Below are 15,041 nucleotides of genomic sequence, written 5' to 3'. Positions count from 1 at the left end.
CCAAAGTACAAATGAACATGTGACGAGTTGCCCAAGGGATGGGTTGAGCCAGTAAGGAAAATCCCAACCTGGTGGTGAAGCCCTACTCATGGAGATAACTAGGGCAATAGATGAGTGTGAGGGAAAGGCCAGCTCTGGAGCTGGGATCTGTCCAAGCAGACGTATAAGTAGATATATTACAAACAAACTGAAGGTCTGGGTGCTGAGGGGCAAAGGGGCCCTCTGGGGAATCCTGTTCTGGCCCCGGCCCTGGCCTTCAGATGACTGTGCTGAGGGCAGATCAGGGCCCCCTGGCTCCCCTAGTTCTTTCCCTTTGGGATCTGAATCCCTCAGATTCAGATCCTGAGGCAGCTGCTCAACTCCACCCAAATCTTGGCTATCTGGGCTTGGAGAACACAAGAATATTAGCCACTTCTCAGTCAAGGAAGGATCCCATGGAAGACAAAGGGAGACCAAAGCCTCTTGTTCTGAAGTAGCAAGCAGGTGAAGTCAGTGCTGGTCTTAGTTTCACTGTGTGCCAGGCTGCTGAGGCTTAGAGAAGGGGCAGGGCAGCAGGCCCATTCCAAAACAGCCCAAGTCCTTCCTTTATGCAAATAAAAAGGCAACCCTGGTGCCACAACTTTGTCCTTAGCAGAGGTCCTGGCTCACCCTCCCCATCTTTCCCTAGTACAGTATGCGCACGAATGGCTGACTCAACTAAGGGCAGGGCTTATCCTGGGGTGATGCTCATTTGGAGAAGTGGCAGCAAATGGGGGTGGGGAATGAGGCTAAGTCAGAATTACCCAGCATAATATATGTAACATAACAGGCGCTCATTAAACTTCAGTTGCTACTGAAGATCGTGAGAAAGAGGTAGGGAGGTGTTAAGAACTAGAGGACTGAATTAGTACATAATCCCGGGCTTCAGAACAAGACACATTCAGAACAAGGGCTGGTTTTATTTTCCAACAGAATCTTTTTTAATATAAAACAAAGATAAAACACACCTCAACCCTGCAATATGCCAGCATGCCTTGCTTCTACAAGATGCATGCTAGTCCGTAAGACTAAGTAGCAAAGAGTCTTTAGGAGCGTTTGGCTGGGAGAAATAGAAAAAGCAGATCTTAAGGAAGATTGGGCTAGCCCCACAGCTGAGAAACATCCCTGAACACTAGAGCAGTCCTTGTCTTTTCAGATCCTCGTACGTCTTCTTATTCACAACATTCCCACTGGAGTCTTCGTACTCTTCCTAAAAGGGAAGAGGAACACCATTAGCTACACCTCCTGGGAGAAATGTTTGGAGCCAACCTCTGGATACCTGAGCTCACCCTGGCCTGATTCCATGCCATTCGTCTAAGACAGCCTTTCTCAACTGGGGTTCTGCTCTATTGCTCACAGCACCTATTAGACATCTAGGATGGTACCAATTATGACCGATCCTTGTGGCTATCTGAGAAAATAGTTCATTCAAATCACTGCGTTTAAGATGAGGAACCCTGGTTGAGAAAGGCTCACTTAAGACATGGTTTTCAAATGGTTCCCAAGAATCCTAGGTTTCTGCCTAAGAGACCACTATAGGGGATGAAAAGCCAAGGCTGAGCCTCTCCACATCCAGAGCGGTTCTGCTTTTTTCTATTTTATTTACTGGAGTTCTACATTACTGTCTGAAAAAGGCTTTGCTGCTAAAAAAAGGGACACTGAAAACCACTGACCTAAAAGAGAAGCAGCAGCTACCGTACCTCACACACACATCATTCCTCATCTCTGAAATCTGTTCAGGATGACTATCTCAGGACCAAGGATAGCTCCCCACCACAGGAGAAGGTCATCTCTCATCAGATGCTCTCCTCAAAGGATATCTAATGTATGACATGGAGTCTCAACTTCTTAGCTTATGAATCCTCACGGCAGGACAAGACACAGGGCACTCCTGCTTGCCACTTCAAAACTTCAGTGGGAGAATATAACCTGTCTTAAGACACAGATTTAAAGTCTGACACATTTAATTTAATATCACCAATGAGTTAGGCTTACAAGTCAAGAGTCAATTATAGATATTGTCACATTACACTTGCTACTGCAGTGAACCAGGGACCATCTCTTACCTCCCTTCTACATGGTGAGGGAGCTCTGTCACTTGATGCTCTCCCTGATGCTACGTGAGCACTCACCTCAGTGTCAGGCTGCCATCGTTCCGATGCCTTCTGCAGTTTCAGCTTGGCCCACACTGCAGGACGAGAAATGATCAGCAATCAGATTCCACTGAGTATCTACTGGGTACAAGGTGTTACAACACATTCCTCATTAGGATCCCCCTGAGTGCCTGCCCTTGAGACTTCTACCCGCCCCAAACTGGAATTTTGGTTCTGGATCGCCTGTGGACAAACCCCTTTCATTGCAAAATTTACCATAATGTTTCTTTGCTGTAAAATAAAAGTTGGATCAAATCTAACCAAAGACCTCTTAGAATTGAGAACTGATACTCTCAAAGGAAAAAGATAATGTGGTACAACGTATAGGAATTATTGGAAAAAGTGACCTTTCTGTATTAAAGTTCATAATAGAAGAGACTGAGAACACTAGACCTTGTCAAATATGTCTATTTAAAGTCTGCTGCATAAGCTCTATTTACAATAGCCAGGACATGGAAACAACCTAAGTGCCCATCATCGGATAAAGAAGATGTGGCACATATATACAATGGAATATTACTCAGCCATAAAAAGAAATGAAATTGAGCTATTTGTAATGAGGTGGATAGACCTAGAGTCTGTCATACAGAGTGAAGTAAGTCAGAAAGAAGAAGACATATACCGTATGATAACACATATATATGCAATTTAAGAAGAAAAAAAAAAATGTCATGAAGAACCCAGGGGGAAGACAGGAATAAAGACACAGACCTACTGAAGAACGGACTTGAGGATATGGGGAGGGGGAAGGGTGAGCTGTGACAGGGCGAGAGAGAGTCATGGACATATACACACTAACAAACATAAGGTAGATAGCTAGTGGGAAGCAGCCGCATGGCACAGGGATATTGGCTCGGTGTTTTGTGACAGCCTGGAGGGGTGGGATAGGGAGGGTGGGAGGGAGGGAGACGCAAGAGGGAAGAGATATGGGAACATATGTATATGTATAACTGATTCACTTTGTTATAAAGCAGAAGCTAACACACCATTGTAAAGCAATTATACCCCAATAAAGATGTTAAAAAAGATAAAATAAAATAAAAATAATAATAAAGTCTGCTGCACATATTTCAAAAACTTCAGAGGAAAAAAAAAAAGTGAAATATCATGGCCAAAGAGTCTGAAAGATAAGATGGTTCAACAAACACTGAAGACATTAAAACGAGAATTCTGACAGTTCAATAACTAATTATTCCAAAGATCACGAAAAGGGGAAGACATCTACAGACACCACCATAGCTTCAGAGGGAGGGAATCAAACACGTACAAAGACAGGACAGATAACAAAACTAGGGAAAGAACAACTTAAACCTGTAAGAATGGTGTCAGGAAGGTGCACCCTTAGAACAAAGAGCTATGTGGAGCAGATGGGACAGGTCTGCTGCTACAGAGATAAGATGATAAAATATTAACAGATTACAGTGAAAAGGAACAATTACTTGATTCTTATATCCTTTCACATTTCCCATCAAGTAGAACAATCTCTAAACTTGACCACACTTTAAAAAAAAAAATTTTTTTGGCCATACCGCATGGCATGCGGGATCTTAGTTCCCGGGATCGAACCCATACCCTCCACATTGGAAGGCGGAGTCTTAATGACCAGGATGACTAGGGAATTAATAAACTTGACATGATTAGAAGGTATATCCTATAGAGGAAGTTGAAGTCTAAGATGGGTGAAGAAATAGTAAATGAGACAACATGTAAGAAAGTACTTAGCTCTGTGCCTGGTGTACAGGCGCTCAACTAATCATCTTTTCCTTCCTTGCTAATTGCCTTAAATTAGCTGAAGTCTTCAGGCCCAGATAATATGCACATTACAAAGGAATGGAGAATTTACCACGTGCCAGGGCAGGGCCTTATCATATTCTTTGTCCAGGCCATTCAGGAATCCAACCCAGAATGGTTCGAAAATACCAGATATCAGAAAGGCTGTCATGATTTTCTTTTCTTTTTTTTAAGACAGAGTGTGGGCCATCTCAGAAGGTGAGAGGCCCCGAAATACAGGGTGGTTAGTTTTTTTTTAATAAATTTATTTATTTTATTTATTTATTTTTGGCTGTGTTGGGTCTTTATTGCTGTGCGCAGGCTTTCTCTAGTTGAGGCAAGCGGGGGCTACTCTTCGTTGCAGTGCGCGGGCTTCTCATTGCGGTGGCTTCTCTCATTGTGGAGCACGGGCTCTAGGCACGCGGGCTCAGTAGTTGTGGCTCATGGGCTCTAAAGCGCAGGCTCAGTAGTTGTGGCACACGGGCTTAGTTGCTCCGCAGCATGTGGGATCTTCCCGGACCAGGGATCGAACCTGTGTCCCCTGCATTGGCAGGCGGATTCTCAACCACTGTGCCACCAGGGAAGCCCCTGTCATTATTTTCTTAAAGAAAAAAGTGGATGTAGGAAACTGGAGCAGTGAGGGAGATGTTACTCTTCAGAGGAATCTGAAAACAATTAGAAAAAAATGGAACCACCTCTGGGCGCCAGCGTGGGTTCACTAAGAATAAGTGAGGCAAATTAATTTGAATTTCCTATTTTTGATGGGATAGTGCCGACCTGATAAAAGGTATAGACACAGGATATCATGATTTTAGCAAAGCGATTGCTCTCACAGGCAATGTCCCTAGAGTTCATGAAAACATTGTAATTCTCATGATACTGCCATTAAACAAGATGGTGTATTTGAACCTGATGCTATTAGTTTATTAGTTTAGTAGACTTATACCTAGTGAATATTGGTCAATTGTGACCAACCACCTAAATGGGGAATCTCTGGTGGCAATTCCATAGGGCTCTTTCTTAGCTGTCTTTTGTTCACCTTAAAAAAAATCGTAAGTCTGGAACGATGGAATGATTAAAATAATAAATTTATAAGTGAAATCCTTCATTTAAGTAAAAAAAACAAAAAACCTACTGTAACTTAAATGACAGTACTGAATCTCTCCCTCCTTGCTAAAAGCGCCAAAAGGAAAACTTCAACAGAATGATCTAAAACAAAGACAAGCAAATCCAGTGTGACAGCTGTGTCAACGGTTACTTCCTTGCCCACTCCCATTAGGGAACACATCTTCCCAAGGTGTTCTGGAAGGAGCAGTCCTGGTCTAACAAGTAGCTATTTTTGCTGCCAGCTACTGAAAAGACAGCTGACTGGACTACAGATGTCACCTGACCCAGCTGCACCTACCTATTGTCTTTCCCAGATATTAGAAATTGGGACACTGAGAGACTGAGCTGGATGATGGCAGGCTCTGAAAACTGAGAAAGGTCATACAGGGCAAGGGCTAGAGTTGTCTTCATTGTGAGCTAAGGCTTAAAGAGAAGACACAAGGAAGTGGAGAAGGCATACATGTAGAGGGAAGCACAGCTGGATAAGCATATACTTGCTAACATGATGGAGAGCATGGAGTTAGGTTTTAATTGGTTCTCTTCCTCATAACCAAAAATCCTTAAGATGTCTAGTTTTGATACTTTCAAAAAACCCCAAACCCAAAACCACACACAAAATCCAGGTTTAATAGAAAATAACTATTCCACCGATAGGAAAAGAAGAAAAATTGCAGAAACTCTACAGAATAGAATTAACTTTGATTTCATAATTGATTGGCGCCTACTATTAGTGAGACACCTGAGATAAAGTCTGTCATGATCTTGTGGGAGTCAAGATATATAAAACCATCTATCTGTTACTGAAAGTCCTAAAGGAAGACAGAGAGTTAATCTAAGATACTTAAAGGGAGGAATAATCCCTGGGAAAAGAAAGGGAGGGGGAAGGTGATGATAAATTTGTAATAAACCTATAAATGATCTATTGGGGGGGATGAGAAGAGAAAGTGATAATTGAGATAGAAGTGAAACTACAAATGCTTCTATTGAGATAGAAGTGAAACTACAAATGTAGAGAACCTACAAATATTCAAGGGAAGTCATGATGGGTGGAAATGATACAATAAATCAAAGAAGTGGTAATAATAATAATATGCATATAACAGAAATTGATAAACCTAGACACCTGAATAAGGAGATAAATATTGAAAACAATATGGATAATGGAAAAATCATGAACCTGCCAATAATATTCTGGAAAAAAAATTAAGTTTTCTAAAAATCTTTGTATGGCTAAAGAGAAAATGCATAAAGTTTTTTCTGGAATACACCTTAATGATCATCTCAAAAACATCTACTTGATGATGATTTAAAAGAAGGCAGGATACCACTGTGGAAAGAGAAGAGACTGCTGTAGAACAGACATGGGTTTGCTCCATGGCTTTCTTCCACTTACATGCTATGTGACTTTGAAAAACTTACCTCATTTTCCTCTTCTGGAAAATATGGGGGACCTCCTACATCACTGGTTGCTCTGAAGATTAAATGAGTGTAAAAATCTCCTAACTACCTGGCATACACCAGGCACCTGGTAAATGGTAGCTAGTAATAGTAAGATTAAACTCCAAATGAAAAGATAAGGGTGACTTCAGATCTCACGCCTCAGACTCTGCAGAGGAGCCCACAAGTGAAGCTGATAATGATGGCAGCTTATGCTTCTTCACTGAATACATTCTACCCTGTGGTCAGACAGGCTGTAGCACTTGACCTGCATTATCTCATTTAAACTTTGAGACAACTCTCTGAAGTAGATATATCAATATTATTACCACCCACATTTGATGGATAAGGAACTAAAAGACCTAACTTGTCCTGTGTCCCATAGCCAGTAAGTAAGCGGTGGAGCCATGATTTGGACCCTAACCAGTGGCCTCTCCAGAGTCTGCACACTTAACCACCACATGAAACTATATTAGGAATGTGGTTTTGAACCAACTTTACCCTTGAAGCAGAACATATGAAAACATATAAAACTTGACAGAATCCATCAACCAAGTCCTAGGGAAAAAGATCATGACAAGACGTAATGGAAGTAAAACCTACTATGCATAAAATAAATAAGTTACAAGGATATAGCACAGGGAATAGAGCCCATATTCTATAATGACTATAAATGCAGTGTGATATTTAAAAATACTGAATCACTATACTGTACACGTGAAACATATAATGTTGTAAATCAACTATACTTCGATTAAAAAAAAGTGAAATAAAAGAGATAATGGCCATCTGAAAGCAGAAGAAACACTTTTATAAACAAGGTGATAAGGATATTGATAGATATGAGATTAAAGACATAATGTCTCCAGAATCACTATGAGGGTAAGACGTACAGAATTTACACTGCTTCAGGCCATCCAGATATAATCATCTCCTATAAATAACTCAACTAATAATACATATTAATAATAATAGAAATTTGTAGTAGAAAGAAACTATTAGATGAAACATTAAAAGACTTCCCTGGTGGCACAGTGGTTAAGAATCCACCTGCCAATGCAGAGGACACAGGTTCAATCCCTGGTCTGGGAAGATCCCACATGCCGTGGAGCAACTAAGCCCATGCGCCACAACTACTGAGCCTGCACGCCACAACTACTGAAGCCCGCGCACCCTAGAGCCTGTGCACCACAACTACTGAAGCCTGCACACTCTAGGGGCTGTGTGCCGCAACTACTGAGGTCCGCACGCCTAGAGCCCATGCTCCGCAACAAGAGAAGCCACCGCACCGCAACAAAGAGTAGCCCCTGTTCACTGCAACTAGAGAAAGCCCGCACGCAGCAATGAAGACCCAACACAGCCAAAAAACAAAGAAACATTAAAGTTAGAAATGTTAGAAGGCTACCTGTCAAAGAAATAGCTTCAAGTCTACTATATAATCTATGTAAGTGAGAAATCTAACAAGATAACCTTTCCAGCAAAGGAGTTAAATATAAATAGATCAATTAATACACATTGTAAAGAGCTTAATATCCCTATACAAGGATAAGCACTGATGACTGGGGTAAAAAAGAGCCCACATTTGCTGCCAAAATTTTGATAACTGGGGAAATGGTCTAAGTCTATTACAATAGAACAAACAAGCTATCAGGTAATGGGAATTTCGAAAAGAAAATGGGAGTGATCAATAAGGTTACAATACAATATTGAGTTTATGTGGCTCAAATAACACAAATTAAAATATACACAAAACTGGCAGAAATGCAAGAGACAAAGCTTAATTACAACTGGAAATGTAAACATGTCTTTATCAGAATTCAAAAGAAATAGATGTAAGTATGAAATTAAAAACCTGAAAACTGCAGGAAATTTAAACAGCCTACAGGTGGAGAGACATACTTCCTTTCAGGTATACACAAATATTTAACAAATCACTGACTATATACTTGGACACAAAGATAAAATACATTCTAAAGGCAGAAATTCTGTAACTTACTGCATGGACCAAGAAAAAAAAAAAGAAACAATGAAAGAATCAGTGCTTTTAAAAATAATTACTGAATTATTCTTTAAAACTCAGAAACAACCTCTTTAATAAACAAAGCTCTAAATATAACATATCAATAATGGATATTTCCAATGGATTCCTAACAGAATGATGACTAGTTCTAAATGCCTGTATTAGAAAGAATAAAGAACAAAAACAAGAAAGTTCTTGACTAACCAAAGCAATTTTGAGAAATAAAAATAGTGCTAGAGGTATCACACTCCCTGACTTCTGACTATACTATAAAGCTACAGTAATCAAAACAGTATGGTAGTGGCACAAAAACAGACACCTAGATCAATGGAACAGAATACAGAGCCCAAAACAAATCCATACACTTACGGTCAATTAACCTATGACAAAGGAGGCAAGAATATACAGTGGGGAAAAGATAGTCCCTTCAATAAGTGGTGCTGGGGGACTTCCCTGGTGGTCCAGTGTCTAAGACTCCACGCTCCCAATGCACGGGGCCTGGGTTCAATCCTTGGTCAGGGAACTAGATCCCACATGCCGCAACTAAGAGTTCAAATTCTGCAACTAAAGATCCCGCATGCCTCAATGAAGACCTGGTGCAGCCAAATAAATAAAAAAATATATATCTTTTAAAAAGTGGTGCTGGGCTTCCCTGGTGGTGCAGTGGTTGAGAGTCCGCCTGCCGATGCAGGGGACATGGGTTTGTGCCCCAGTCCAGGAGGATCCCACATGCCGCGGAGCAGCTAGGCCTGTGAGCCATGGCCACTAAGCCTGCGTGTCCGGAGCCTGCGCTCCGCAACGAGAGAGGCCGCGGGGGTGAGAGGCCCGTGTACCGCCAAAAAAAAAAAAAAAAGTGGTGCTAGGAAAACTGGACAGCTACATGTAAAAGAACAAAATGAGAACATTTTCTCACATCACATACAAAAATAAACTCAAAATGGATTAAAGACCTAAATGTAAGACCAGAAACCATAAAACTCATAAAAGAAAACAGACACAGAACACTGTATGACATAAATTGTAGCAAAATTTTTTTTGATCTGTCTCCTAAGGCAAAGAAAACAAAAGCAAAATAAATTAAACTTAAAAGCTTTTGCACAGCAAAGGAAATCATTAACAAAATGAAAAGACAACCTACTGAATGGGAGAAAATATTTGCAAATGATATGACTGATAAGGGATTAATATTCAAAATATGTAAACAGCTCATACAACTCAACAGCAAAAAAACAAACAACCTGGTTAAAAAATGGGCAGAAGATCTGAATAGATATTTTTCCAAAGAAGACATACAGATGGCTAACAGGCACATGAAAAGATACTTAACATCACTAATCATCAGAGAAATGCAAATCAAAACCACAATGAAACATCACACCTGTCAGGACAGCTGTCATCAAAAAGACCAGATAACAAATGTTCACAAGGATACGGAAAAAGGGAACCCTTATACTGTTAGTGGGAATGTAAATTGGTGCAGCCACTATGGAAAACAGTATGGAGGTTCCTCAAAAAACTAAAGACAGGGCTTCCCTGGTGGCGCATTGGTTGAGAGTCCACCTGCCAATGCAGGGGGCACGGGTTCGTGCCCCGGTCCAGAAAGATCCCACATGCCACGGAGCGGGTAGGCCCATGAGCCATGGCCGCTGAGCCTGCGCGTCCAGAGCCTGTTCTCTGCAACAGGAGAGGCCACAACAGTGAGAGGCCCGCGTACCGCCAAAAAAAAAACAAAAACAAAAACTAAAAACAGAAGTACCGCATGATCCAGCAATTCTACTCCTAGATATGTATCAGAAGAAAACAAAAATACTAATTCAAAAAGATACGTGCACTCCCAACATTCATAGCAGCATTATTTACAATAGCCAAGATATGGAAGCAACCTAGTGTCCATCAACAAATGAATGAATAAAGAAGATGTGGTGTATGTATACAATGGAATACTACTCAGCTATAAAAAAGGATGACATTTTGCCATTTGCAACAACATGGATGGACCTGGAGGGTATTATGCTTAGTGAAATAAGTCAGACAGAGAAAGACAAGTACTGTATGTTATCACTTACATGTGGAATCTAAAAAATAAAACAAAACAAGTGAAGATACTAAAACAAACAGATTCACAGATATTGAGAACTAGTGGTTACCAGTGGGGAGAGGCAAGGGTCGGGGAGGCAATATAAGGATAGGGAATTAGAGGTACAAACTACAATGTATAAAATAAATAAGCTACAAGGACATATTGTACAACACAGAGAATATAGCCAATATTTTATAACTTTTTTTTTTTTGCACAGCTTGTGGGATCTTAGTTCCCCAAAAAAGGGACCAAAGACGGGCCCTCACCAGTGAAAGCATGAAGCCCTAACCAATGGACCACCAGGGAATTCCCCAATATTTTATAACTTTAAATGGAGCATAATCTATAAAAGTTTTGAGTGACTATATTATTCATCTGAAACTAATATCAACTATACCTTGAAAAAAAAGTAAGTTCTTGATTATAGACTTAAAAAAAGCACAAAGAAACAAGATTGAAGAAAATAATAGTAAAAAGGAAATAGTAATGGGGTGGTGGTGGTGGGATGAATTGGGAGATTGGGATTGACATATATACACTGATAATGTATAAAATAGATAACTAATAAGAACGTGCTGTATAAAAAAATAAATAAAATTCAAGTCAAAATAAGAGGAAACAGTAAAACTCAGAATAAAAATATTGAGTTTCCTACTTTAAAAATACTGAGTTTCATAATAAATCAAGGAATTGTATTGGCTATTAACTAAAGAATCTTCTCAGAGTGGTCCCCTTGTATGAAGAAGTAATCTCTATTTAAAGTTTCAAATGACAGAAGAGAATGTAGCATGTAATCCCATTGATTTTATGACAAAAATATGGTTTTGATCACTAAATCTGACAAGTGTCTGAAAGGAAAACAAAAAGCACATCTTTTATTTATGAATGTAAAAACAAAACTTCTAAAAAGAATCCTCACAGGGTAAATAACTGCATTAGGAACTTCCCTGGTGGTCCAGTGGTTAAGAACGCACCTCCCAATGTAGGGGACGTGGGTTTGATCCCTGGTTGGGAAACTAAGATCCCACATGCCGCGGGGCAACTAAGCCTGCACACTCTAGAGCCCACACACCACAACTACTGAGCCCGTGTGCCGCAACTAAGACCCGATGCATCTAAATAAAGAAAGAAAGAAAGAATGGGCACAAGTCTAATACAAATACTTCACTAAAGAAGATGCACAGGGCTTCCCTGGTGGCGCAGTGGTTGAGAATCTGCCTGCCAATGCAGGGGACATGGGTTCGAGCCCCGGTCTGGAAAGAGCCCACATTCCACGGAGCAACTAGGCCTGTGAGCCACAACTACTGAGCCTGCGCGTTTGGAGTCTGTGCTCCGCAATAAGAGAGGCCGCGATAGGGAGAGGCCTGCGCACTGCGATGAAGAGTGGCCCCCGCTTGCCGCAACTAGAGAAAGCCCTCGCACAGAAACGAAGACCCAACACAGCCAAAAATAAATAAATTAATTAAAAAAAAGAGAAGATGCACAGATGGGGATTTCCCTGGCGATCCTGCATGGTGTGCAGTGTGGCCAAAGCAAAAACAAAACAAAAAAAACTGCATTAAAAGAATATCTACCACCCAGTATGAAATAATTCAGGAATGCTGTTTTATTCAAGGCCTGATAAAAGAAAAAGTAGTAAAAATGTTGTCATCTTTCTTTTGAGGAATGTGATAATAAAATCATAAGCCAGTTTTAAAATTAGTGTAGCTGCATCACCATGGTCCTTTAAAACAGCATCCAGGGAAGGACGACTTATTGCCTGCTTCTATTTAACATAAGACTTGGGGGCAATGCTTAGGAAAAATAAATACATGGAACAAAATTAATTAAAACATCCCCTTTGTTTTTGTAGTTGGCATGATTGTAAGCCTAAAATAATGTAAATAGTTCAATTACAAGGCATCAGAAGTAATAAATTAACTCAGGCAATTTGCAGGACATAAGGAAATATACACAAGGGACCTCCTTGGTGGTCCAGTGCCTAAGACTCTGCACTCCCAATGCAGGGGGTCCGGGTTTGATTCCTGGTAAGGGAACTAGATCCTGCATGCTGCAACTAAGATCTGGCGCAGCCAAATAAATAAAATAAGTATTGAAAAGAAGGGGGAGGAGGAGAGGGAGGGGGGAGGGGAGGGGGAGGGGAGGGGAGAGGGAGAGGGAGAGGGAGAGGGAGAGGGAGAGGGAGAGGGAGAGGGAGAGGGAGAGGGAGAGGGAGAGGGAGAGGGAGAGGGACTTCCCTGGCCGCGCAGTGGATAAGAATCCGCCTGCCAATGCAGGGTACACGGGTTGAGCCCTGGTCTGGGAAGATCCCACATGCCACAGAGCAACTAAACCTGTGTGCCACAACTACTGAGCCTGCGTTCTAGAGCCCGCAAGCCACAACTACTGAGCCCGCGTGCTGCAACTACTGAAGTCCGTGCACCTAGAGCCCGTGCTCCACAAGAGAAGCCACCACGAGGAGAAGCCTGCACACCACAACGAAGAGTAGCCCCTGCTCACTGCAACTAGAGAAAGCCTGCACGCAGCAACGAAGACCCAACGCAGCCAAAAATAAATAAAATAAATACATTTTTTTAAAAAAAGAGAAAATACACACAAAAATGAACAGTGATCTATTTACTAGTTATATGCAGCTAGAAAATACATCTAAAAATGAGACTGCATTCAAAATGCAGCATTATGATTCTATGACATTTCATTATTATTTTAATTTCCTCCCAACAGAGTAAAGGGTAAAAAATGAAGAGGCTAACTGGATAATCTGATAACAAGATACATTTAAATTCTGATTAGAGGAACTGTATATCTCGACTTGTAAATGAATAAAGAGACAAAACAGCAAGGAGGTCTTCCCTGGTGGCTTGGTGGTTAGGAATCTGCCTGCCAATGGAGGGGACATGGGTTCAAGCCCTGGTCCGGGAAGATCTCACACGCCACAGAGCAACTAAGCCCGTGCGCCACAACTACTGAGCCTGTGCTCTAGAGCCCGCGAGCCACAGCTACTGAGCCCGCGTGCCACAACTACTGAAGCCCGCGCACCTACAGCCCGTGCTCCGTAACAAGAGAAGCCACCGCAATGAGAAGCGTGTGCACGGCAACGAAGAGTAGCCCCCACTCACTGCAACTAGAGAAAGCCACGCACAGCCATGATGACCCAATGCAGCCAAAAATAAATAAATAAAATAAATTTAAATTTTAAAAGAAGTATTAAAACAAAACAAAAAAAACAGCAAGGAGTCGTCTCCAAAGCTGACTCACACAAAATACTCAATGAAAGAGTCCCCAGAGTCCACAGGTTAAATCAGGGATCAGGGAGCTCTTTAGAAGGTCATTTCTACTTGGCTCTGCCATGGAGGATTTGAACAACCCCAGAGCTGGGAGCCAAAGGAGTTAGCTGAACAGGCACTGGAGCAGTGTGATATGTACACCTGAGAGGGAGTGCCTGAAATTTAACAAAGTGGAGTGGTAAAATTACTTTCTTCACAGTCTAACCCACAAACGGTGAAAACATGACAGAGAAGAGATAAACTAGAAAGAAAATAAGGAGGCTGTGAGAAAGATGGCAAAAGCTACCACTGCCAGGCAAACAGGAAGCCTGACTGAGGTCCCTGGGCGCTTCAACAACACACTCCCGGACACACGCTGCACTTGGCTTTTTCTCCAAGACGTATTTTGCTGCCGTGTTGCTGGGTATCTGCCCTGTCACCTCAGAAATAAGTTTACTGAGACCATTTCTACTTTTTCCTTCATATCTGCAGTTCACATAGTAAAATCAATTCAAAAAATATACATAAACGCATTCACTCAAAATCTTGCATACAGGGGAGTTCACAGACCCCAGTTAAAAGCCGTTTTAGGGAATTCCCTGGCAGTACAGTGGTTAGGACTCCGAGCTCTCACTGCTGAGGGCCCAGGTTCAATCCCTGGTCGGGGAACTAAAATCCCACAAGCTGCACGGCACGGCTGAGGGGGAAAAAACCAAAAAGCTGTATTATAGTCAGCACAGAGCTCTTCTCAAGGGAGAAGAATCAGTACTACCGGCTAATTCATCCCCTCAAAAATCAATGAATGTATGTAGGACTGTAGTAGTTTGTACATATCCACAACCTGCTGCCCTTGGGCCTGGACACACCAGGGTTATCGGGACAGCGAACTGTAGGTCTAACCTTGGGAACAATAAAGCTTACTTACAGGAGACGGCGTCTTCAATCTGTGTCACGTTAGCAAAGTGGGCGGTGTTTGGGATGCCCAAACACCTCATGCCATGAGCATGACGCCATTCCTGGGAGAAGCAAGAGGACAAGGTGAAACGGGATGACTGAACACTGAACATTAACTCCATTCTACTCGTAAGCCCTACCCTGACCCTTTGCAAAAGGCTCCACCTAAAGGCAGCGTTCCTTTTGTGGCTCTTGTTTGTAGACAGCTGGCTGCTGACTGACAAGAGGCTGTTACT

General features: G+C 41.7%; 1 protein-coding gene across 1 annotated transcript in view; it reads right to left on the bottom strand.

Moving 5' to 3' along the window:
- Positions 1-924: 924 nt before the first annotated feature.
- The window catches only part of SF3A3 (splicing factor 3a subunit 3), a 28,744-nt gene continuing 14,627 nt past the window's right edge, over positions 925-15,041 (bottom strand). Inside the window, exons 15-17 of the mRNA XM_082647211.1 lie at positions 14,777-14,867; positions 2,151-2,206; positions 925-1,228 (exon numbers count right to left, since the gene is read on the bottom strand). Coding sequence (XP_082503337.1) covers positions 1,151-1,228; positions 2,151-2,206; positions 14,777-14,867 — 225 coding nt within the window. The 3' untranslated portion in view covers positions 925-1,150. The remainder of the gene's footprint in view (positions 1,229-2,150; positions 2,207-14,776; positions 14,868-15,041) is intronic.

Source organism: Grampus griseus (genome assembly GCF_964374135.1).
Source record: "Grampus griseus genome assembly, chromosome: 1".
In the NCBI taxonomy this organism is placed as follows: Eukaryota; Metazoa; Chordata; class Mammalia; order Artiodactyla; family Delphinidae; genus Grampus; species Grampus griseus.
This window is presented reverse-complemented; position numbering and strand designations above follow the sequence as displayed.